Genomic DNA, 26060 nt, shown 5'->3' with positions numbered 1-26060 from the left:
TGGAGTGATACTAACCACCTCCAGAGTAACTATTAATCTGCTGCTTCCTATTGAGATATAATGCTATATATAATAATCCCGTGTGCCTTCGAGGGCACTGAGCAGTAAACAACCCCTCTATCTAGTGGTAAAACGGAGCACACTACTACTAAAAAAAAACAAAGTAACCACACTATCTAAACCCAAAAGTGCTACAAACTCATGTCTCTAGTGAGAAAAATCAAACACCGTTAAAAATGCGGTCGGGTGTAAGCGGTGCCCTCGCAGTACACTGATTTGTAAAAAACAAAAATAGTTCTTAAATCAAAGGATACACACGCAGCCCCTGACGCGCGTGTTTTGCCCTAGCTGGTGGATTTGGAATAGTGCGCATATAACTTTTCTTTGGTCTTTATTGTATGGACTGGTCCTTCATGTTCATAAATCTGGATATAATGGGATCGGGAATGAAAATATGGACACTTATTAGGTTACTACCATGTTCTACCATCAGAGTGTAAGTCAACAGGGCTTTGTCTGGCACGATGCACATTATCAAGTGCATCCCTGAGGGTTGCCCATTGTCCCCAATTTTATTTGCGTTATCTCCAGAGCCCATTCTTATTACTATTCAAACCAATCTAAATATAAAGGCTTTCAGCCTGGTGAAGACTAGTGTTGTCGCGAACTTCCGCAAATGTTCGCGAACGGGCGAACCGTGCGAACCGCCATAGACTTCAATGGACAGGCGAATTTTAAAACACACAGGGACTCTTTCTGGCCACAATAGTGATGGAAAAGTTGTTTCAAGGGGACTAACACCTGGACTGTGGCATGCCGGAGGGGGATCCATGGCAAAACTCCCATGGAAAATTACATAGTTGATGCAGAGTCTGGTTTTAATCCATAAAGGGCATAAATCACCTAACATTCCTAAATTGTTTGGAATAACGTGCTTTAAATCATCAGGTATGATGTTGTATCGATCAGGTAGTGTAAGGGTTACGCCCGCTTCACAGTGACAGACCAAACTCCCCGTTTAACGCACCGCAAACAGTCCTCTATATACAGAGTAAACATGGCTCCCTCTATATACAGAGTAACATGGCTCCCTCTGTATACTGTGTAAACATGGCTCCCCTCTATATACAGTGTAAACATGGCTCCCTCTATATACAGAGTAACATGGCTCACTCTATATACAGTGTAACATGGCTCCCCTCTATATACAGAGTAACATGGCTCCCTCTATATACAGAGTAACATGGCTCCCCTCTATATACAGAGTAACATGGCTCCCCTCTATATACAGTGTAAACATGGCTCCCCTCTAAATACAGAGTAACATGGCTCCCCTCTATATACAGAGTAACATGGCTCCCCTCTATATACAGAGTAACATGGCTCCCCTCTATATACAGTGTAAACATGGTTCCCTCTATATACAGTGTAAACATGGCTCCTCTCTATATACAGAGTAACATGGCTTCCCTCTATATACCGTGTAAACATGGCTCCCTCTATATACAGAATAACATGGCTTCCCTCTATATACCGTGTAAACATGGCTCCCCTCTGTATATAGAGGGAGCCATGTTACTCTGTATATAGAGGGAGCCATGTTTCCACTGTATATAGTGTAACATGGCTCCCCTCTATATACAGAGTAACATGGCTCCCCTCTATATACAGTGTAAACATGGCTCCTCTCTATATACAGAGTAACATGGCTCCCCTCTATATACAGAGTAACATGGCTCCCCTCTATATACAGTGTAAACATGGTTCCCTCTATATACAGTGTAAACATGGCTCATCTCTATATACAGAGTAACATGGCTTCCCTCTATATACCGTGTAAACATGGCTCCCTCTATATACAGAATAACATGGCTTCCCTCTATATACCGTGTAAACATGGCTCCCCTCTGCATATAGAGGGAGCCATGTTACTCTGTATATAGAGGGAGCCATGTTTCCACTGTATATAGTGTAACATGGCTCCCCTCGATATACAGAGTAACATGGCTCCCCTCTATATACAGTGTAAACATGGCTCCTCTCTATATACAGAGTAACATGGCTCCTTTCTATACAGGGGCGTACCTGGAGCATTTGGCACCCGGGGCGGATCCTTTATTTGGCACCCCCCTCCCCAACTTTGAAATGTAAAAAACAGCTGCAATTTTGTTTTAAATGTATGTTTATGCAGTGTGTGTATAGTGTGTAAAGTGTGTGTATATTGTGTGTATAGTGAGTGTGTATAGTGTGTGTAGTGTGTGTATAATGTGTGTGTGTATGTAGTGTGTGTGTATAGTGTGTGCATAGTGTATGCAGTGTGTGCATAGTGTGTACAGTGTGTGTGTGTAGTGTGTGTAGTGTGTGTAGTGTGTGTATAGTGTGTATAGTGTGTGTATAGTGTGTATGCAGTGTGTGTATAGTGTGTGCAGTGTGTGTATAGTGTGTGCAGTGTGTGTATAGTTAGTGCAGTGTGTATAGTGTATGCAGTGTGTGCAGGGTGTATGCAGTGTGTGTAGAGTGTGTATAGTGTATGCAGTGTGTGTATAGTGTGTATAGAGTGTGCAGTGTGTGTATAGTGTGTGCAGTGTGTATAGTGTGTGCAGTGTGTATGCAGTGTGTGTATGCAGTGTGTGTAGTGTGTGTGTGCATAGTGTGTACAGTGTGTGTATAGTGTGTACAGTGTGTGTGTATATTGTGTGTATAGTGTGTGTATATTGTGTGTAGTGTGTGTATAGTGTGTGCAGTGTGTGTATAGTGTGTGCAGTGTGTGTATAGTGTGTATGCAGTGTGTGTCCCCAAGCCCCTAGTCACACAACCAAATAAAAAAGCCCCTACCTACCCCCCTCACCCTAAAAAATAGTGAAGGGGGAATAAAATTACTACCCTGTAAAGTAAACTTCAACTTACTATTCAACGTCTTCTTCTTCTAAAATCTTCATTTTTTTAGCCCCAAAAAAGGCCAAATAAAAAGCCATCATACCCGTCGAACTTAAAAATAAAATAAAAAACCCAAGCACAAAAAAAAAATTAATCCATCTTCACCCATGGAGGGCTCCGTGTCAGTGTTTATCAGGGATCCTTAGGATAGGTGTCAATCCATATCTGCCAAGTGACCCTATGTAAGGGGAACAGTCCCTATTCTGCTCTGTGTCAGTGTCTGGAGGGAGTATCTCCAGTAACACAGAGTGTCTGGGGGGAGTATCTGCAGTAACACAGGGTGTCTGGAGGGAGTATCTGCAGTAACACAGAGTGTCTGGGGGTAGTATCTACTTGTAACATTTATATGCACTAAAAAAAAAATAATAAATTGAAAAAAAAATAAAAAATGGTTGCAGCTTCCGAATTAATCTAAAATGGATGCTGTCCAGTAGGTGGGAGGGTCTGCTAGGGAGGGTGTGCTGCTGATTGGCTGTAATGTGTCTGCTGACTGTGAGGTACAGGGTCAAAGTTTACTCAATGATGACGAATAGGGGGCGGACCGAACACCGCATGTGTTCGCCCGCGGTGGTGGACGCGAACATGCTATGTTCGCCGGGAACTATTCGCCGGCGAACAGTTCGGTACATCACTAGTGAAGACGTTGGCCTTTCTTCAAAGATGAATTTGTGGGACCAACCTTGCTCCGTTCCCTGTGGTTGGCAAGGGGGTGGCGCTTCTATGGAGGCAGTCCTGCAATAACTGGTGATAGTTGTTCTTCATATTAGGTTTGCTGTTTCCACACTGCCCAGTGTGTGCTCTTTCCACACTGCCCAATTTCATGCACAACCTGGCCTTTCAAGGTGGGCTTTCTTCATTCCCTATTCCCTTTAGGAAGATGCCCCATTCCCTACCCATTTCAAAGCTCCTCTCAGGGGAAAGTTAAAGAGCTTGTCTGCCCTCACTAACCAACCCACTCCCACAGCTATGTTCCAGTTCCATTACTTGCACTTACAATATTTAATTTGCGCTTGGATCCCCAAGCGTTTACAATTCATTTTCAGAAATCAGCCTAGCTCTTGTCGGTGCTGTGGCTGAGGGCCTGACACAGGAGGGGGCACGGCGGCTTGCCCATAATGCTGCTGGGTGCGAGGCCCCTCCAGTCAGTCTGCCCTGATGAGAGCCAGCCTCCAGTCTGCAGCTCCGCCGGGAGTGAGCTGCAGACTGAGGTGTCTTGCGATCTCCAGCCTGTCAGACTGGAGATCGCAAGACTTACCACGTGGTCTGCAGTTCACTCCCGGCGGAGCTGCAGACTGAAGAGAGAGAGGGCGCCCGCCGGACCACCTTATACACACAATGCAACCCCTATTTTTTTTTCCACTTTTGGTGTTAGTGGGGGCCTCATGCTCGAGTTTCACCCAAGGCCTTACAACGTCTAGAGCCGCCACTGCTGATATGCTTTAATGTTTGTTTGTTTTGTTATTTTTGGTTTTAGGTACCAATGTGACGATAATGTCACTGTTTTGTTTGTTTGAAATAATCACAGTAATCACGTATTTAAAATGGGACACTCGAGTTGCAGTAATGAGCTAGTGTTACTGATGGAATTACAATTAAACATAAAAAAATGTCATGACAAATGTACCTTAACACACAAAATAAAAAAAAGACTGAAACATTACATCAAAAAAGCGAGTAATTCATTATGATATTATTTTTATGGATTTAAAATATATTTTTTAATTGAAATGCAACAGATCAACTTCAAGGCATGTTGCACAGATATATCACTAAGTTACAGAGTGTAAAATGGACAATTACTGCATGCACTCCTCCATATTATGCGTCCTTTTTTTATATTGAGAATTCATTTTATTAACTTTTGTATTTACCTTTTCTTTTGTATTGCTTGTATATGTGGAGTCATCCCTGTTATAATTGTAGTTAGTCCTTACAGTGGTTGTAGTACTTTTGACATAAGACCAGCTGCTATTGTAGAAGTCGTAGCTAAAATCGTTTTTTGTTTCTACCTGTGAGGGAGTACAATTGTTTAGGAATTCCTTTAATTATACCTTCCTTTAATTAACCTTAATTTAGATAAAAAACAGATTCAAGCTAAAACCACAAAAAGTTCAGCTATTCAAACATAATTCTGCTTGCTGCTGCTGGAAAAAAAAAAAACAGATTTTGAAGTGAAAAAAAGCAGTTAGAAATGCTTTTTGACTCCAAAACAAAATGTATCATTGTGTCAAAAAGCTGTTACAATGTATATTAATCATTATGTCCTTGAATATTCTGTATTATTTTAAAATGAAATACAAATATAGTGACAATTTTATATTCTACACATAATGCAAATCTTCGCTTTACATTAAAACCTATTTTTTTTTTAAGGAACAATCAAGGCACCAACACCAATTATGCATTATGCTTGGAATTGACGGATTTATAGGTGAGAAAGACACAGATGCAATTTATTTCTTTTTCATAGACTATTGCCAATCACATTTCTAATCTTTTAAATAGAGTTAAAAAGCTAGTGTGCTAACTCTTGCAGTGCTGGGTTAAATATATCCATACTTCAGATTTTATAGGTTAGAATTGGTGGCTTCTGATAAGCCAAACTACTTCCTGGTGTGGGATGACCTCATAGGAAGCCAGAGTGCTTGCCCTTTACCATTGATGTACAATGTGAAAATATATGGGGACTGTAATGTGCATATATCTGAGTTGGGGGATTAAATCCTAAATGGGATGTTTATGGGATATGAGGGACAATATTCGAATGGAGAGAACTATACCTGGATTAGTAGCACAGGGAAAATAGAAATATGTTACATATCAAACAACTTTATTTAAATGTTTATGTTCTAACCTTTAAATATGCTTTGTATCAAACAACTTTATTTAAATGTTTATGTTCTAACCTTTAAAATCGTTGCGTACCAAACAACTTTATTTACAAATGGTGTTTTTTCCTAACTCTGAATTACAGTATAAGACTGACTTTTGATGGGTTTTTTTTCCTGGCCTATTCAGTGATCAAAAATACTACTAACAATAGTAACTACCACCTTACTACCAAACTCTATTTGAAGTCCATAGTATGATAATTTAACCTCTATGTAAATGCTTTGAAGACATAAAGTTATAAAAAAACATGACAGCATAGCTAATTTGCTATTTTTTTTTAAAATATAAACTTAAACTAAAGAAAATCAAATAAATATATAATACATGAAACATATAAAACCAAAGTATCTCTGATAGACAAAACAAAAAACAAACAAAAACCACATAGGGCAGTATTGTATGGATGCCATAAATTCAATAGGCAATTATTGCACTCACAATATAATTGCATTAATATTGTTTGTGAGTGCAATAATTGTCTATTGAATTTATGGTATAAAATACTACCCTATGTGTTTTTTTTTTTTGTCTACCGTAGATACTTTGGTTTTCTGTATTTTTATGAGAACTTGGAAGAGTCCTAATCTGTCTACAGTTCATTGAAGGAAAGGGTAATGCTTATATATATATATATATATATATATATATACCCTTCACTGTGTGCTTTCCACATACATTTTAATTAAAGGGTGTTTTAGTTGTTGGTTTGTAATAAATGCAACATACCTTGAATGTGTAAGCCAGAACATTTTCACTTAACCTGTAGAAATGTCTGTTATCAGCGTTAAAAACTTTGCGACACTTTCCACCAAAACTTTTTGTATGAATAACCCCACTCTTTAATTCTTGAGTCCGGACATCAAAACTGCAATAAACATGGTATAAGAAATATGTGAACAAAAAAAAGGAAAATGCAAAAAAAATAAAAAAAAGTAGATATCATCAGTACCTGCCAAGCAGATCAGTTAATAAAGTATAGCATGTAACTGAGTTCTTCCCATTATAATTGCATCCATATCAAGACAGTTTAAGTTATCCAGAACATATCCAAAAATAATAGCAACTATAAGAATAGTTCAGGAACCAGGACAACTTACAAGCATAAATAGGCTTGAGGTACGATAATTTGCCTCTATATTATATATTATTGCTGTCCAGGTAATGCAAAAAAATAAGGCAAGTAAAATCAGCAGCAGCTAGGTTCCTAGACAGATTATATTTTCACATGGTTTTACATGTGTATAACTCAGATTTGTTTGTACTGAAGAACCCTCATTGGCTGAAATATTTCACACACTTTTCAGGTGTTGCAGAGGTCAGTGGCATAATGAACAAATTCTGGAGACTGCCTGAAATGGCCTTACCAAGTTGGGCATTGTTTCATAAGTTATTCTAGTATTGCAAATTGTCATGCACAGTCTATAGTATTCATCAAAAGGGGATAATGTCAATTTCAGCCTGGAGTAAACTTTTAAAGGGACACTATAGGCACTTAGACCACTTTATCTCATTGAAGTGGTCTGGGCGCAATGTCCCAGGCAGCGATTCCTGCAAGTGAAAACATTTCAGTTTTAGAGATGAATTTGCATGGTTAAGACTGCCTCTAGTTGCTGTCTCCAAAACAACCATTAGTGGAGCTTCCTGTATTTTCACATAGTTTAACTACATGAAATGATGCTGCACATCCTCATGGTCTGCATGAGAATGTCCAGTGTCTTGCAAAACCCCGTAGTAGAGCGCATGGCACTCGCTGCACATGTGCATCGGTTTCCTGGATCGTACTGAAGTGGGAGGTTACCTAATCAACACAGAAGGACCTTGGCACTGGAATCAGGTAAGTGTTTAAAGGGTTTTTTAGCCCTTTCATGGCTTGATGGGGAAACTGAGGGGGCTGCAGAGGCAGATGAACCCTATTGTGTTAGTCATATAGTTTTGGATTTCTAACACTATAGTATTTCTTTAATGATGAAACAAGGACTTTGTTTCCATATGGTTTAACTATTCCTTGGTGGGATATTAATTAAATATTTTCCACCTGGTCAGACATGTATCTAGATTAAATGACACCCGAGGAGGAAATTTATTTTTACAAAAACTTTTTTTTTTTTTAAACTATTTTGTTAGGGAAATTACATGCACATACTGACATTATTACTCATGTACACATTCATATATGATGTACTTACATTCATGTACACATACATTCACATAAACACACATGGATACATATACACATACACATACACACACGATGATACACACAGACTCATACCTACTCACATTCGTATGCACACACAGAGACTCATATACCCACACTTTCACATACACATACATTCATGTACAAAGACAGACTCATACATACACCCACAGTCAGTGCCAGATTAAGATTGCCCAGAGCCCTAAGCAGGGAGCCAGATTGGGCACCCCTCCTAAAGTCCTGGGCTCTGTTTCTGTTTCTCTGTTTCTGTGAGTGTGTGTATCGGCTGAGTCTGAGCCTGAGCTCTAGGTGGCCTCCTTATAAGTAATCAGGCTCGGTATATAGATTAATACACACACATTTACATATACACACAATTATACGCACATACTCATTTACACACACAGTGACTCATACACACACATACTTATATACATACACACATTTTTTAGTTTATTTTATTTTTTTCATAAAAAAAAAAAAAAACAAGATCCACCCAGTCTTCCTTTGCTTAATTTTTAAGAGAATATCATCCCTGGTGTCCATTACAGAGCTAATAGGATCATTATCTGCACTGATTGCCCAGCTCCTCTGTACTGATGCCGGGACTGGGTGACATCATAGACCAGTACAGTGCATACTGATCTCCGAAGCTCCCTCAGCACCAGACCGCAGTCGCAACGGTAGAGAGGAACCCATGCAATAAACATGCCTGTAGGCAGGTTCCTGCTCTGATAGAAGGGGGTTCTCTGTGCACCCCCTTGACATCTGACACCTGGGGCAGACCACCTTGCCCCACCTTGATAATTGTGGAAATTGGTACTAACCTCCAGTAACAGGTATCGCCATTACTACTACTACACTCACATACTCTGATCATGCACTACTAAACAGAGACAGACAGACATACAGATTCAACATACAGATTCATACATTTTAAAGCTTTGTATATTGGAAATTGAAATATGAGGAATATAAAATAATTGTATTATTAAAAATGTTCTCCCTCCTTCTTCTCCCTTTTTGTGTATGTTTGTTGTGTTTTCACTGCACAGCAATGACCTACTACAACATACAAAACAAAAATCCCAACATCATTTCTTTTCCTGCTACAGAAATCCTTATACATTTTAATTTGAAGGAAATCTGTTCTCCAATCTATGTTCCACGGTGCTTTCATATTTGGAAATGCTGGGTTTCATTTCTATTTAACTAAATTTGCTGGATACTAGTACAATAAAAAACATTAAAAAGAAAATACAACCAGCCAAAAATAGTCATGATCCCCGAATATAATTATCATTTTCCACTTGCAGTTTTTATTCATTATTCATAGAGAGTGTGACACGGAAAGCCAAAGTGAATAATAAAATATTGCAGTGCTCAATGCCTGCATCAAATTAGTCCAAAAATGATAACGATAAGCAAGGCTTTAGTAGAAATGCAAACTTGTTTTGGTCATAATTCTTTGTTCGGCTGCCAGACTGATAACATTTTACACTGTGATATGCAAATATACTTTATTTCAGTTTAGAAATGATTATATTATTTCATCAAGCTTTTTGCTTTCATTTGATAATAAAAAAAATATGTAATAGTATTGCAGCAAAAGGGCGCATTCAGATTATTACATTTTGTCAAGTTATTTATTTGATTTCTTTAGCTTAAACTAAATTATTATATAGCTAAACCACAAAAGCTAAGTTACTGGATTCCCTATTATCCACAGTTAAGAAAGGAAGTCAGGGATGGCTCACATTCTTCTCCAATAAAAGCATCCAATTGGATTAATCTAAACTGAATACATCATTGGAGGTTGGAATTTTTAGAATCCAGTAATATGCCATTTCAATGCAAGGTCATGGATTTCAAACGATATTGCTATTTGTGCTATTTATCAACAAGAAGCAGAAGGTTATTTTTTTTCTTTGTATATTATCTGCTATGTACTTTCCAGTGGAGGTCAGTACTTAGGGGGCGGTTAGACGGCTGCTGCCTCCCCTCCCCCGCAGTTTTGGTGCAAAAAAATATATCACATTTACTGGCATTGTAAGGACTATTAATATGTGCTAGAAAAAACAGGTATCTGTCAGGATTATATCGGCACAATCCATTCTCCTCTTTATTAAAGGGACTCTCCAGGGAGCCCCTGTTTACTCACCTCGTTCCAGCGCCAGGAGCCTCGTGAAGCCGCGCCCCCTATTTCGTCAAAATGACGAAATAGGCGGGCGCGAGCAGGGAGCAATCAGACGCTTCCATTTGGAAGCATCATTGCTCCCTTGTGCGCATGCGCAGCTTCGCCACACATGCGCACCGACTTCAGAGGGCGGCATTCATGCCGCCCTCTGAAGTCCTCAGCGCACTACCACGCATGCGCGCGGTGTGAGCGGCCGCGAGCTGAGCTGACTGATAGCTCAGCTCGCGGTCTTTGCCCGCCCCCCTCCTCTGCTGACAGGCTGGAGAGTGAAGTCGCGCACACAGTGCCTTCTCTCTCCAGCACACGTCAGACGTATTTTCAAACGTCTGACGTGTACAGGGCCTTTTTAGGGCCCTGCATGATAGGAAGTGCCTCTAGTGGCCGTCTGAGTGACGGCCACTGGAGGTATTCCTATCAATCAATGTAAACACTGTATTTTCTCTGAAAATACAGTGTTTACATGAGAAAGGCTGCAGGGAGCTATAGATCTCACCTGAACAAATACATTAAGCTGTAGTTGTTCAGGTGACTATAGTGTCCCTTTAATGACTGTAGATGCTGCTGGTTTTGGACAGGGTATGGCATCTCATGGGGTTAATTGGGAAGAACCCAACAGTCACCAGCTACCACTGATACAGCCCGTGGACACCTTGGGGAAGCCTTTATGAGATATTTCAGCTGTAAAACATTCAAGGACAAAAAAAACACAACATAAATGATGGCTAGGGAGGCAGACACTAAATGTTGATTTTATTCACAGATCAAATAAGAAGTGTGCAATAAGAGGATAAAATGATAAATGTTCCTTATTTAGTGCCAAACAATGGAGTCCCTCTTTGTCATAAAAAGTTAATTAAAACTATAAAACTTACCTGTAATCCAGCACTAGGTAAGCCTTCCTACTGCATCTGCTCCTCTTCCGACTAAGTAATTAGTTCTAATTGTCTTTTGTCCAATCTAATGCTATTATAGAGATACACAGAATCCCTTGCCTCTCTATGAGACGCTTTAGTTGCGTTTGATGTCATTATGCTGTGTATAATGACAATTAAGCCTTGATTTAATATTGTTGAATAAGCTTACCAAATTATTGAAATTTTTTGGAAAAACTTTTTAAATTATTTGTTCAAAATACTAAAATATAAAAAAAATATCCTACAGAAACATAATCTATTAATTTATCAAGATATTACAAAATTCTACATTTTAAAAAAATCTAACTATGAAACACATAAATTTTTTTAAAAAGTTTATCCAAAATATTAAGTCATTTGGAAAGCTTATCTAACAATATTAAATGGAGGCCCTAATGTCAAGACCTTAGAAAATCCAAGTTTTTAAGCAGGAAGTGCCTCTACTGAGTTTCTGTCTGACTGTCGCTAGACTAGAGACATGATTTAGGAAAAGTCTAAACATTGCATTACTCAGGAACAGCAGTATTTTACATTTGTCAGAAAAAAATGGTAAATGCACCAAAACCACTACATTAAGATTTAGTGGTTCTGGTGCTGAGAGTGTCAAAAGTTGGAAAGGGACATTATGGCTGATGAATACATATAAGACACACATAATGTTCCAAACCTATGGTAAAAACTATATGCTTGCCCATTGTAATTATTTGTCCTGGAATAAAAATCTATAAAATTACAGAGTTTAACATAAATTTACACATTTCTTTCAATGACACAAAAAAAAAACAAATGAACCTTGATGAACATAATAATAATAATATTAATATATGTATATATAAATATATATTATAACAAAAGAAGGAACTGAAATGGGTAAACTAGAACAGTGCACCCATAATCAGAGTCTAAACCCTAAATGAATCTGCTCCGCCAATATATTGTTCTTTTCACCTTATTTACTTTCCCCTAAGAGGGATCAATAAAGATTTATATGTACTGTATATAGTTCGTTCTATGCTCCATTACTGGCAACTTTTTTGCAATATATTGGCGGAGCAGATTCATTTAGGGTTTAGACTCTGATTATGGGTGCACTGTTCTAGTTTACCCATTTCAGTTTCTTCTTTTGTTATTGTCTATTTTTGGGTTATGCCCTAATTCCCTTCAACCCCTAACAACTTCAGTGGATTGATCAGCCTGGTCCTTCCACTGCTGTTGTACTATTAATAAATATATATTAATAGATATAATAATATATATAATTGTTATTATTATTTTACTTTTCAACTCTTGTTTTCTTACCCTAATCCAGTGAGTTCTGTATTAGGAGGGTACTTATCAGTATCACAGACTTTGTGTCTAACATCACAATTTGCCTCATCGGAACTGTCCACTTCACAGTCGTGATCTCCATTACATACGAGTGATTGGCTGATACATTGACCTGAAGTGAGACACAATGTTGTTTTTAAGGATAGATATATAGTTGAAAAGATATATAACAATGTTTGTGAAACAAAATTCAGTTAAAGGAATACTATAGCCACCAGAACAAATACAGCCTATTGTATTTGTTCTGGTGAGTAGAATCATTCCCTTCACGCAGTGTTTACATTACAGCCTAGGGATACCTCCACTGGTCACTCCGCAGGTGGCTACTAGAGGTGCTTTCTGAGGAAGTGATGCACACTGTGCAGTATTGTCATTCAGTGTCTCTACCCTCTGCATGCAGACACTGAACTTTCCTCATACAGATTCAATGCATCTCTATGAGGAGTTGCTGACTTGTCATTGCCCTGCCCCTGATCTGCCTACTCGATAGTCTCAGCCAATCCTAGGGGGAAGCTTTGTGATTGACTCAGACCACCACATCTGATGATGTCAGTAGACAGCAGGCAGGTCAGGGGCAGCGGCAGCAGCTGCAGATTTGAATACAAGTACATTTTTACTATATTTAGGGAGACAAAGGAGTGTGAGGGGGGCTAGATGGTGGTTTTAACACTATAGGGTCATGAATACATATTTGTGTTCTTAACCCTGTAGTATTTCTTTAACTGGTTATCAGTTCTCCAACTGATATGTATGAGAAAATTAATACTCTGTTATCAGAGATGTGGTTATCTAACTCTAAGATATATCATGCACAATCCATTTAAACACCACTCCCAGTAAGAATGACAATACTTATTGACTTGTTCCACCTTTTCAGCTTAATCTGTCTATAATCATTCTCAAATAATATATATTAAATCATTTCTAGATGGATCCTATTTAGAGTGCTACATTGAAATTACTTCCACCAAAAAATAAGGGTGAAATGAATATAGTGTCTATTGCTGATAAATTGTAATAAAATAATAAAACCAAACCAGTCTGAGTGACATTAAAGTGCGAAGTGCAGAAAAATTGAGCTGAAGTTTAATAGCAGCTGTTGCTGTCATCTTGGCAATGTTAAATAAGTAAAATAGGACAATAGACTTTTACTTTAGTATAACAGTGCCTCCCAGTGGTAATAACATCAACTTCAACAAAAGATAAGTTTTCTGAAATTTGCTACTAAGTTTGGGCATCAGTTTAATTGTATGCATTTCCTTTCATTGGTAATTAAACATCATCTAAATTCTCCTTGGTAATCTATATGATTTCATTCCAAATTTCTAATCGTTCTTATATCTTTATTATTATTATTATTATTATTTTATTATTTATATAGCGCCAGTAAATTCCGCTGTACAATGGGTGGACTAACAGACACGTAATTGTAACCATACAAATGGACGCACTGGAACAGAGGGGTTGAGGGCCCTGCTTGATGAGCTTACATGCTAGAGGGAGTGGGTATAGTGACACAAAGGGTATAAGTAGAGGTGATTAAATAGGTTCCTAGAAAAGTATTCACTAATATTTTAGTAGGTTATTTTTTACTGTTGCAGGAAAGGAGTCATTGGGGGAGGGGGGAGAATGAAAACCTGCTAACAGTTTAAAGGATATGCTTTCCTGAAGAAGTGTGTTTTCAAAGATTTATTGAAGGAATTAGGTTGCTGCACACTTACAGGTAAACTTGCATAGCTTACCAACCAGTCATTGGGCACAACATGGAGGCAAAATTAGAGCTGACAACTTCTTTAACCCATTAAGGACACATGACGTGTGACATGTCATGATTCCCTTTTATTCCAGAAGTTTGGTCCTTAAGGGGTTAATATTCTAACTGCATATTAGCATGCCATTTAACCTTTTCAGGGCAAGGATTGGCAAATCTCTTGTTAATATGATGATAGTCATGAAATGTCTTTGGTCCTAAATGAGTTAATAATATCATTTTTGTTAGGAACTAAAGTAAGATATATGTGAAAGAGAACTTGAGATGAAGATCACGCCTTACGTGCCATATAATGAGAGAATAAAAGACGTTATGGACTTAATTAAAAAGTGTAATTTAGTAAATTATCTTTTTAGTTGCTCTAAAACAATATTGACAACAATCAAGCTTTATTACATGGTCTGTTACAAACAGTATAATTGTTTTTTTTTTTATGGCTAAGTTGACAAACAGTGAAGTTTTTGTTCAATGGAGTTAAACTTTTTATCTTTCTTACCAAGTCATGCAAATGTGTTGATATGCAACTGCTGACATTGACTAAACACTTGCAAGTCCAATGATGGTTCCATTCATAGAGACAGGAATTGACTTTGGACTTTCACATAATGCATGTTGAGAGCCAAGAAGTATAAGTTGTTTGTCTTTGATTGACAGGGCTTCTAGGTGGAGCTACAAACTCAGCTTTAGATTCCAGTAGTGAGCAACTTGGTCATTCATTAAATGAGAATTATCAGGAATTAAAATTCAATTTCACATTTAAGGCCAAGGTAGCAGAAGTTAGAAACTGAGCTGAATTGAGGATTTTTTCCAGTTCTGTTATGTATTCTTGAAATTTGGAATTCACCTTGAAATCCAGATAATTCTCACTTTAGTGAATAATCCTATAGCACCACAACTATTTCAGTGCCCCCTTAATAAGTCCACAGATAGACTGATACTAAACAGAGGAGAAGAGCTATAATGATTTGTGGAACCATGAGAAAGCATCAGTTTGGCTTCTTTAAGATCAAGAGCTCGATCTAAGAGATTAGATAAAATATGATGGCACACACCACATGGGGAGTATACTGATTATTTAAACACACTTTGGCTCAATACGTACAGCTTTGTGAAGTCCTCTCCAGCACAAATTTTCATGCAATAAAAGGAGCTGCACTGAAAGTTCAGAAAATAATTGCTGCTCTGGCAGCTGCAACTGGGAGTCTAAAAACTTCAAATCACAGGTCCATCACAATGAAAAATCTACAGTAAGCTCCATTTATTCTAGTAGTCTTGTAATTGTTCTGTGCAGCTTTAGAACCCATAAACCTGTTAAAGAACCCCACTTCTTATGTTTTTCTTTTCTTTTTCTTATGCAGTTATTGTAAGTTTCTTTACTTATTCAACAATCTCCTTTGCGTCTTTTTTTCTTTTTTCTTTCTCCACAAGTTTTTTTGTTCTAGTCCTCTACCCCCACAATTTCTTTGTGTGCACCTCTTTAATATCAGAAAGCATGAACTCACATTCCACTTCCTGCAGTATTCATGAAGGAAAAGGTTTTATAATAAAAGGGTCCCCAAAGTCCCTTATTGATATTACCGTCACCTCCAATCGACAAGCATTCAACGGCCTTTGCACAAATTAGACAATAAAAGAGGAAACAGCAGTGTACAATATTCATTGAAAATTACTAATAACTAATACGATTGTGGATGTGATACGTTTATTCACATGTTTCAAGCTCCAATTGCAGAAAATGCTGGCAGAACACAATTTAAAGAAATATGCATCACTTTGGAACAACTGTCTCATACAAAAGTTTTAGGTTTGAATGAGACAGTCACCTCCCTCTGCAAGCTGAAAAAATAAGGAAAATGTGATTATTTATTTTCATGTTTAACTGCTTTTCTTATGATTCCACACCCACACCAGGGGAGACACTGATCTAACTAATAAGTGTCCTATCCCTAAGAAAGCTGAAATAGTGCACTGGGCATTCCTGGGAAGATTTATTCCCCTTGCCACATACGGACAAGGGGAGAAAAAAGTCTGGTCAGTGTGATTCTTGCTGTGCAGGCTCTGAACTTGGCTTTCTATGTTAGTCAGTGCAGGAAGACTGAAGAGTTTGCTGCTGCTACACAATAATGTCCGGTTTCTGTCATTAGTGAACTGGCCTTGACTTGTCACTGTAGCTGTGTTTAGTCCTGCAATGCAAACATTGCTGTATCTCCAAAATGGCAATGTTTTATATTGCTGGAGCAAAATGGCAGGGGAACTGCACCGAGACCACTTCATTGAGATGAATTGGTCTGGATGCTTATAGTGTCCCTTTAAACAATTTACAATCTTCTCCCATCAGTTCACTAGTGCCAAGCTTCTGAATAAACTTCATTGTGTCGTATATAGTTCGAGTTATAAAGCTGGCATAAATTAAAATGTATATTCATCAGGGCTCGAGTCCTGCAGGAACGCATGGGAACGGCATTCCTGCACTTTTTCCAAAGCAGGAACGCCGTTCCCGCTAGTGATCCTGCAGGACCTGCCCTGCTACCTGCACACAGGGGCCATCACACGCTGTGTTCTCTCTCCAGCTCTAACTCTCGCGAGACCCGCGGCTGTAGGAGCGTTGCCACGGGGGGGATAAAGCAGGGAGGGGGGATAAAATAAAAAAAATATATACACATAAAGTTAAAAAAAAATCCCCCCATCATCCAGCACACACACACACATCATCCAGCACACACACACACACACACACATCATCCAGCACACACACACGCACACACATCATCCAGCACACACACACACACACACATCATCCAGCACACACACACACACATCATCCAGCACACACACACACACATCATCCAGGACACACACACACATACATCATCCAGCACACACACACACACACACATCATGAAAGCACACACACACACACACACATCATCCAGCACACACACATACATCATCCAGCACGCACACACACACACACCATCCAGCACACACACACACACATCATCCTTCACACAAACACATCATCCAGCACACACACACACACACACACACACACACATCATCCAGCACACACACACATCATCCAGCACACACACACACACATCATCCAGCACACACACACACACCATCCAGCACACACACATATCATCCAGCACACACACACACACACACACCTCATCCAGCACACACACACATCATCCAGCACACACACACACACACACATCATCCAGCACACACACACACACACATCATCCAGCACGCACACACACGCACACACACACACACCATCCAGCACACACACACACATCATCCAGCACACACACACCTCATCCAGCACACACACACATCATCCAGCACACACACACACGTCATCTCGCACACACACACACTGCATTCATTATACACAATCTGCACTTACTAAAAACACACTACATTCACTATACGCACTCTGCATTCATTATACACACTCTGCACTCACTACAAACACACTACATTTACTACACACACTGCATTCATTATACACACTCTGCAATCACTACAAACACACTAAATTCACTATACACACTGCACTCACTACATTCACTATAAACACTCTGCATTCATTATACACACTCTGCATTCACTACAAAACACTACATATACTGCATTCATTATACACACTCTGCACTCACTACAAACACACTACATTCACTATACACACTCTGCATTCATTATACACACTATGCACTCACTACACACTGCATTCACTATACACACTCTGCATTCACTACAAACACACTACATACACTGCATTCATTATACACACTCTGCACTCACTATAAACACACTGCATTCATTATACACACTTTGCACTCACTACAAACTACATTCATTATACACACTCTGCACTCACTACAAACACACTACATTCATTATACACACTGCACTCACTACAAACACACTTCATTCATTATACACACTCTGCAGTCACTACAAACACACTGCATTCATTATACACACTCTGCACTCACTACAAACACACTCTGCATTCACTACAAACACACTGCATTCATTATACACACTCTGCACTCACTACAAACACACTGCATTCACTATACACACTGCATTCACTATACACACTACATTCACTGTACACACTGCATTCACTATACACACTCTGCATTCACTACAAACACACTACATACACTGCATTCATTATACACACTGCATTCATTATACACACTTTGCACTCACTACAAACACACTACATTCATTATACACACTGCACTCACTACAAACACACTCTGCACTCACTACAAACACACTGCATTCATTATACACACTCTGCACTCACTACAAACACACTGCATTCATTATACACACTCTGCACTAACTACAAACACACTCTGCACTCACTACAAACACACTGCATTCATTATACACACTCTGCACTCACTACAAACACACTGCATTCATTATACACACTTTGCACTCACTACAAACTACATTCATTATACACACTCTGCACTCACTACAAACACACTACATTCATTATACACACTGCACTCACTACAAACACACTCTGCACTCACTACAAACACACTGCATTCATTATACACACTCTGCACTCACTATAAACACACTGCATTCATTATACACACTCTGCACTCACTACAAACACACTACATTCATTATACACACTACATTCATTATACACACTACATTCATTATACACACTCTGCATTCACTACAAACACACTACATACACTGCATTCACTATACACACTGCATTCACTATACACACTACATTCACTATACACACTGCATTCACTATACACACTCTGCATTCACTACAAACACACTACATACACTGCATTCATTATACACACTGCATTCATTATACACACTTTGCACTCACTACAAACACACTAAATTCATTATACACACTGCACTCACTACAAACACACACTGCACTCACTACAAACACACACTGCACTCACTACAAACACACTCTGCACTCACTACAAACACACTGCATTCATTATACACACTCTGCACTCACTACAGACACACTACATTCATTATACACACTCTGCACTCACTGCAAACACACTACATTCATTATACACACTCTGCACTCACTACAAACACATTACATTCACTATACACACTCTGCACTCACTACAAACACACTACATTCACTAAACACAATTTGCACTCACTACACACTACATTCATTATACACACTGCACTCACTACACACACTGCATTCATTATACACATTCTGCACTCACTACAAACACACTATATTTATTATACACACTGCACTCACTACAAACACCTCATTATACACAATCTGCACTCACTACAAACACACTACATTCATTATACACACACTGCACTCACAACAAACACACTACATTTATTATACACACTCTGCACTCACTACAAACACACTAAATGTATTATACACACTGTACTCACTACAAACACACTACATTCATTATACACACTGCACTCACTACAAACACACTACCTTCATTATACACACTGCACTCACTACAAACACACTACATTCATTATTCATACTCTGCATTCACTTCAAACACACTACCTTCATTATACACACTGCACTCACTACAAACACACTACATTCATTATTCATACTCTGCATTCACTACAAACACACTACATTCATTATACACACCCTGCACTGCACTATATGCATAGGAGTGTAATTTTTTTTTTACATTTTTTTTTAAGGGGGGGGGGAGGGGGCGCAGGAATCTTGGGTGAGTTCCCACACTTTTTTCCCCAGGACTTGACCCCTGATATTCATGATGTATAGAACAGTTATTGATAAACATATATCTTCTTTTACCAATCAGACTATTTATTTTGCTAATTGTACAATAAAAGGTAACACAAACATACATTAAAAGAGGTGATTATTTGGGAAAATTTCAAAATCAATCATTCTTTTTACAATTTTCCATAAAATTTAATCTGACTATACATCCAATCATTAATGTGTTACCATAGTACCTGAAAAACACCTAAATCGATTGCCGCATCCATCTTCTATAGGGCATCCTCTTGTCGGAACACATGCCCTGGTGTCAGACGCACTTCCAACACATTCCTGACCACCAAATTGGGCATACACAGCTACAGCCCGTCTGCGAGTCTAAAAATGTACACAAGTTTAAAACATACATGTTCAATGCTAATATTCTAATAGTTTGCTAAGTCCAGAAAAGCAGCTAAAAATCATTTCATAGTTAAATTCGAAGCATTTTAAATGTTACACCATGCAATGCACTCTGATTTTGTAGTAAAACTATAGCTGGAAGACTACTCAATTTATATAGCGATGCTGCTTTCAGCATACCAACAACATATTTTATATTATCTGCGTTTTTAAATCTACTTGGAAAATAAATTCCTAATTAATCATTGCCGTTAGATGGGCAATATTTTATTGAGAGCAGTAAAATTACAGCTGCTATCACCGAAATCAAGAATTAAAGAAGTTTAATGGGTCGGCATAGTTATATGTGTTATACAATAAGTGTATTAATATACATATAGTATTGAATAGAAACTGACTTCACTTTTTTAGATTAGGACAAATTAGAATAAGCAAGTAATCCCTATTATATTTTAAAATAATTTTTTTAAACCATATTTAGGTTTACATTTGTGTTTTCCTTCTTGATTGTATCCACACTTATGAATAAGAATTACTAATGGCAGGCTCTTCGCTTCCTTACAAGTTGCTCCTTATCTCCTGCTTCAGTTTGTAAAAATGAAGGATACTGCACTGCCACAGCGAAATCCAGACGCATTAAGGACAGGGATGGAAAAACCCAATTTAGAAGATAATGGTAAAAAGAAGGATCAGATACCCACATTTTCTTTAAAAAGGCAGATTCATTGAGAACTTAATGAAACATTCAGTTTTCAATAAATCTGTCTTTTTAAAGAAACTTTGAATGCCTGGACCTACTTTCTACCATTATCAGTGTGTAAAGCACACCATTGATTCTCAATTCTTCAAACTTACTACACTAACCTTACCAAAACCCTCTCCTTCCTAACTCAAGGTCATTCTTCACTAAATGACAAAAGACCAAGAGGAGAGGATGGTTCCCTACCATGTACCAGATCACTTAGCTGTCCTTAGTCTTCCCATTTGCTGAAGGAACCTAGCATTTGTCAGGGCTTAGAAGCAAATGTTTTCTCAAGTAGATAAGCATTTCTCAGATACATATAATCAGAGTTACAGTAGTTAGACATGTTTGAGTCATGTGTAGCTTGCCGTTTTGATCTGCGAAGAACATTCTGTGTAATAGATGGAGCTCAATGTACCGTACTTGGTAAATTGTGGCAATAAAAAGGTGTTGACAATCAAACTGTTTTATTACATTCCCAATTACTCCATAGCAATGTATGTCAGCAATAGCTGGATGGAGAACCCATTAAGATTAACAAACCTGCGTTTTTGAGCAGCCGTCACATTCAGACCATGGACCAAAATCTTGCCATTTACAATTCACTGGGGTTGATTGACTGCAGAAAAAAATATCACTTAGTAACAATATATCCATATACTGTCTGCCGCGCCAAAAACAGCCATTATTGCCACGCGGAAAATCCAAGTGAAAGTTGCTGAAAGGCATTTTCTCTGTTCTCATTAACGTATAATTGAAATGTCCGCTTTTATGTCAGAATAATGCTGACCGTGCAGTCTTTGATACAAGCATATATTTCAGATTAAGTGAGTCCTTGGAAATATAGTTTACAGAGGGGATTAAACTGACAAGGTGACATGTTGTTAGGCAGCAAGCATTCAGTTCCTCTTCATCCTCTATATCTATGTACGTTGTATTATATCTCCATGTGTCTGCTTGCTATCTGTTTCCTAGATGTCAACGTGCTTGGAACCTTGTTCACTGTACTAGCGATCAGATACTTTTTATGTATAACTTCATTAAAAGCAGCTGATCGTTAGTTTTAGCCAACAGCCAGTGCTTTAAAAAATGTGGAATTACAATCATTATGAACCTTAGCCAGTGTGTTTGGTCACTTATAATATGCCTGAGAGTTATGGGGGTTCTAAAAAGATACTATAGTGCTAGGAATACAGATTTGTATTCCTAGCACTATATTATTATTATTATTATTGCCATTTATATAGCGCCAACAGATTCCGTAGCGCTTTACAATATTATGAGAGGGGGATTTAACTATAAATAGGACAATTACAAATAAACTTACAGGAACAATAGGTTGAAGAGGACCCTGCTCAAACGAGCTTACATTCTATAGGAGGTGGGGTGTAAAACACATTAGGACAGGAATTTACAATCAAATAAGGTGGGCTGCCCTTTAGGAGAGGGCAAGAGACAGGTATATACTATACTTCCCTCTCCCCGCCCTCCCCCCCACAACCTTTCCCGCTTGGGAGTGTAAGGGTTAAAATGCCCTTACTGTACTTACCCAAATCCAGCACCGATCTCCCTTAGCGCTGGGTCGGCGCTCTGCCCCCTCCAACATTAGCTGGCGGAGGATGGTGTGCGAATGCCTGGCGAGTGAAGCAAACACATTAGGCCCTAACCATAGTAAAGCATTGCTACAATGCTTTCCTACAGGGATTTGACTAATGCTGGATTTTCTCATGCAGAGCGTGAGGATGTCCAGCGTCGGGCGATCAGAAGTCACCTAACCACCAGAAAATGCCTCTAGTGGCTGTCTGATTGACAGCCACTACAGGCAGCCTTAACCCTGTAATGTAATTATTGCAGTTTATCAGAAACTGCAATAATTAACACTGCAGGGTTAAGGAGACAGGGACATTGCACCCAGACACTTCTGTGTGTCCATAGTGTCCCTCTGTGTCCCTGTGCACTGCACAGCCAGTACGAGTGCCAGAGGGTTGTGTGCAATCCTGCATAGGCATAGTCAATTTTAAATAATACATTTATTTATCAATAATAAATATATCGGCTAGTTAGAGCAGTGGTAACCTCAGACACAGTAAGTGTCCATGGAAAGACACCTAACGATATATATCTGCCTACCTCAATTCTACAGATTGTAAGCTTGTTTGAGCAGGGCTCTCTTCACCTTCAAATATCCCCTCTATAATTCTAAACCGCTGTGGTATATGTTGGTGCTATTTAAATGTTAATAATAGTAGAAACTATTAATTATTCTATTGTTCAGCAGGACTCATTACAAAATGATAGTCTGTGTTCTAGTTTATAACGATACTTTAAACTCCTCTCCTGTAAAATATGGCATTGAATCTTTCAAATTGAACTGACCTTGAAAATGTTGGAGCAAATAGAACAATTCCTAATACTGGCAGTGTGAATAGAAACAGCACCTGAAATTAAAAAAAATAATAAAATTTTTTTTAAAAAAGCAAGCACATTTAAATGTACTAGAAAGCACTCTGGGTAGACTCCAAATCGCGTAACAAGATATATTCACAAAACTCTGAATTGTAGCAAACTAAAATCCAAATTGCACATAAAACTATTTTTATTTTCCATATTGAGGATACGTCTCGGCAATGCATATGATTTAAGAACAAGGAATGCAGTGTTTCACTATGCTTATTCTGGAATTCTTTTACTGTGCGTAGCCTGAAATTGTGGCATAAATTGTATATTCCTTAGAATAGTGAATGTGCTGCCCCATGCTGGACAAATTTGTAATACTTTATCAATATAATTAAAGGAATACCCTAATGCAGGGGTTCCAATAATTTTTTCCTGTGGAACCCTTTGACATATTGTGTCAACATTGTGGAACACCCCTACCCCCTTCCCCTCCCCCCCCCCCCCCCCCCCCCCCCCCCCCCCCCAAAAAAAAACCTGCATTGTGGCATAAACCTTTCAATTAGCAGAGCATAATGTTTTATTTTTTTGGCAACTTTTTTTTTTTTTTTTTGCTATATATACATTACTTTCTACAGATAGCAAACAGATTGTAGTACTCAGGAGCAGGTGTGCTTCTGTGTAGAGTTGGTATTTGTACATGATTTTAGCATTTTAATACAGGGATGTGTATGTAATGTTTGCATTTGCGTGCAGAGGTGTGTTTGGATGCATTGTTGGATTTTTAAATGCAGATGTACATTTGTGTGTAGTATATAATTTCAGGGGTGTTCAGTGGTGTCTTTGTATGTCATGCTTGTGTTTGCAGGAGTGTGTGTTGTGTTGGTGTTTGATTGCTGGGATGTCTGTACATGTACTGCCACATACATACTTACACATTTCCATACACATTAACAAACATAAACACACTGACACATACACAGTCATATACACACTAACACAGACACACACACTGACACATATACACACACCTTGACACACAGATACACAAACTGGCACATACATATATATATAATATATATATTAGTAGGTGTATTGCCCAAGGACACTTACTTCTAATGGGATTCAAACCTGGGTTTCACGGTTCTAAGATAGTAACTGTTCCCTCTTTAGTACATTGAAACAAATGTGTAAGTAGGAAAACTAAATGTGTCACTTGAAAAGTGACATACATATGCAGTAGGTATCGCCTTGTCTGCAAGCATACATTCTGAGATATTGTTTTAATTTTTAAAGTTTCATACTCAAACAAAATAGCATACACAGTTGAGCTTTCTTATATAACATAACACAAAAAAAAGACAAAGGTGTGAACATCACGAGTACAGAAAAAAAGTATACTATAGAACATTATGTGGAATACCGGATGATACTTAAGCAAGAATAGGCTTTTTGTTTTTCCCAGCAAATTCTAAGCAGATTCTAATACAGGCTCCTTGCAAAGCTGATCTGTATACACATGTATTGTATTGCTATTACAAGTTGTGTTCCACTTATCGATACATTTAATATCTTTCTGTCTACTGGTGATGTACAGACCCTTTCTGTTTATTGTTATTATAGAAGATTGATCATGGCTAAAGGATAATCAGTTTTAGCAATTAATCAACACTGTATGTAATGTGGTCTAGGTTAAATAATGCAAAATGTGTATTTTGTGAAAAACCCAATTATGGTCAAATTGCAACCTGGCTGGTTGTACAGGGAAACTGAATCCTCATTTAATCTATGATCATCCTTAATAAGCACTTCTATTGAATTGTTGCTAATACTTTTATGTGTCATTTTAGACCTTAACCCCTTAAGGACACATGACGTGCCTGACATGTCATGATTCCCTTTTATTCCAGAAGTTTGGTCCTTAAGGGGTTAATATGTGACACAATGTATTACATCTGTTGTTTTTCTTTTCATCTACTGATTCTTATTCCCCCCTTTAAAGGGACACTAAAGGCACCCAGACCACTTCAGATCATTAAGGTGGTCTGCATGCACTGTCCCTGTCCTCTTAGTCCTACAATGTAAATCATTGCAGTTATTGACAAACAGCAATCCTTACATTGCAATACTAAGGCAGCCTCAAATGGCTGTCATGCGGGGGTGGGGGGAATTGGTGTCGAATTTGTTCCCAAAATAGGATGTAGGTGTCTCTCACCAAGAGCGACGTATTTTTGTTAAGTATAGAAGTAAATAAATATTTTAAGATTATTAACCATGGGATAAGTTTAGTTTTATTAATTTATTATTATAATTTATTGTTATATTGTTTTCTGTTTCTTTTTCTTTTCCTTTTTATGCTTCTTCCTATATGAATAATTCCTACAAGTTAAGAGTTAAGAGGATAGATATCTAAGATTTACATGCATAAAGGGTTTATTGTGTATTTCGTAATGAGTCTATGATTCTGTATGGTCACGCTGGAGCATCATTTCAGTGTGCT

The 26060-nt window shown here is 38.2% G+C and overlaps 1 protein-coding gene across 1 annotated transcript in view; it reads right to left on the bottom strand.

Moving 5' to 3' along the window:
- The window catches only part of C7 (complement C7), a 251950-nt gene that overhangs the window by 46887 nt on the left and 179003 nt on the right, over window positions 1–26060 (bottom strand). The window contains exons 3-8 of the mRNA XM_063454005.1: window positions 23543–23604; window positions 21710–21785; window positions 20259–20400; window positions 12437–12578; window positions 6556–6694; window positions 4809–4946 (exon numbers count right to left, since the gene is read on the bottom strand). Of these exons, the coding sequence (XP_063310075.1) occupies window positions 4809–4946; window positions 6556–6694; window positions 12437–12578; window positions 20259–20400; window positions 21710–21785; window positions 23543–23604 (699 nt within the window). The remainder of the gene's footprint in view (window positions 1–4808; window positions 4947–6555; window positions 6695–12436; window positions 12579–20258; window positions 20401–21709; window positions 21786–23542; window positions 23605–26060) is intronic.

The sequence above is a fragment of the Pelobates fuscus genome, chromosome 5, assembly GCF_036172605.1.
Source record: "Pelobates fuscus isolate aPelFus1 chromosome 5, aPelFus1.pri, whole genome shotgun sequence".
NCBI classification, from domain to species: Eukaryota; Metazoa; Chordata; class Amphibia; order Anura; family Pelobatidae; genus Pelobates; species Pelobates fuscus.
The sequence above is the reverse complement of the archived record's forward strand: the minus strand, read 5'-3'. Positions and strand labels throughout refer to the sequence as shown.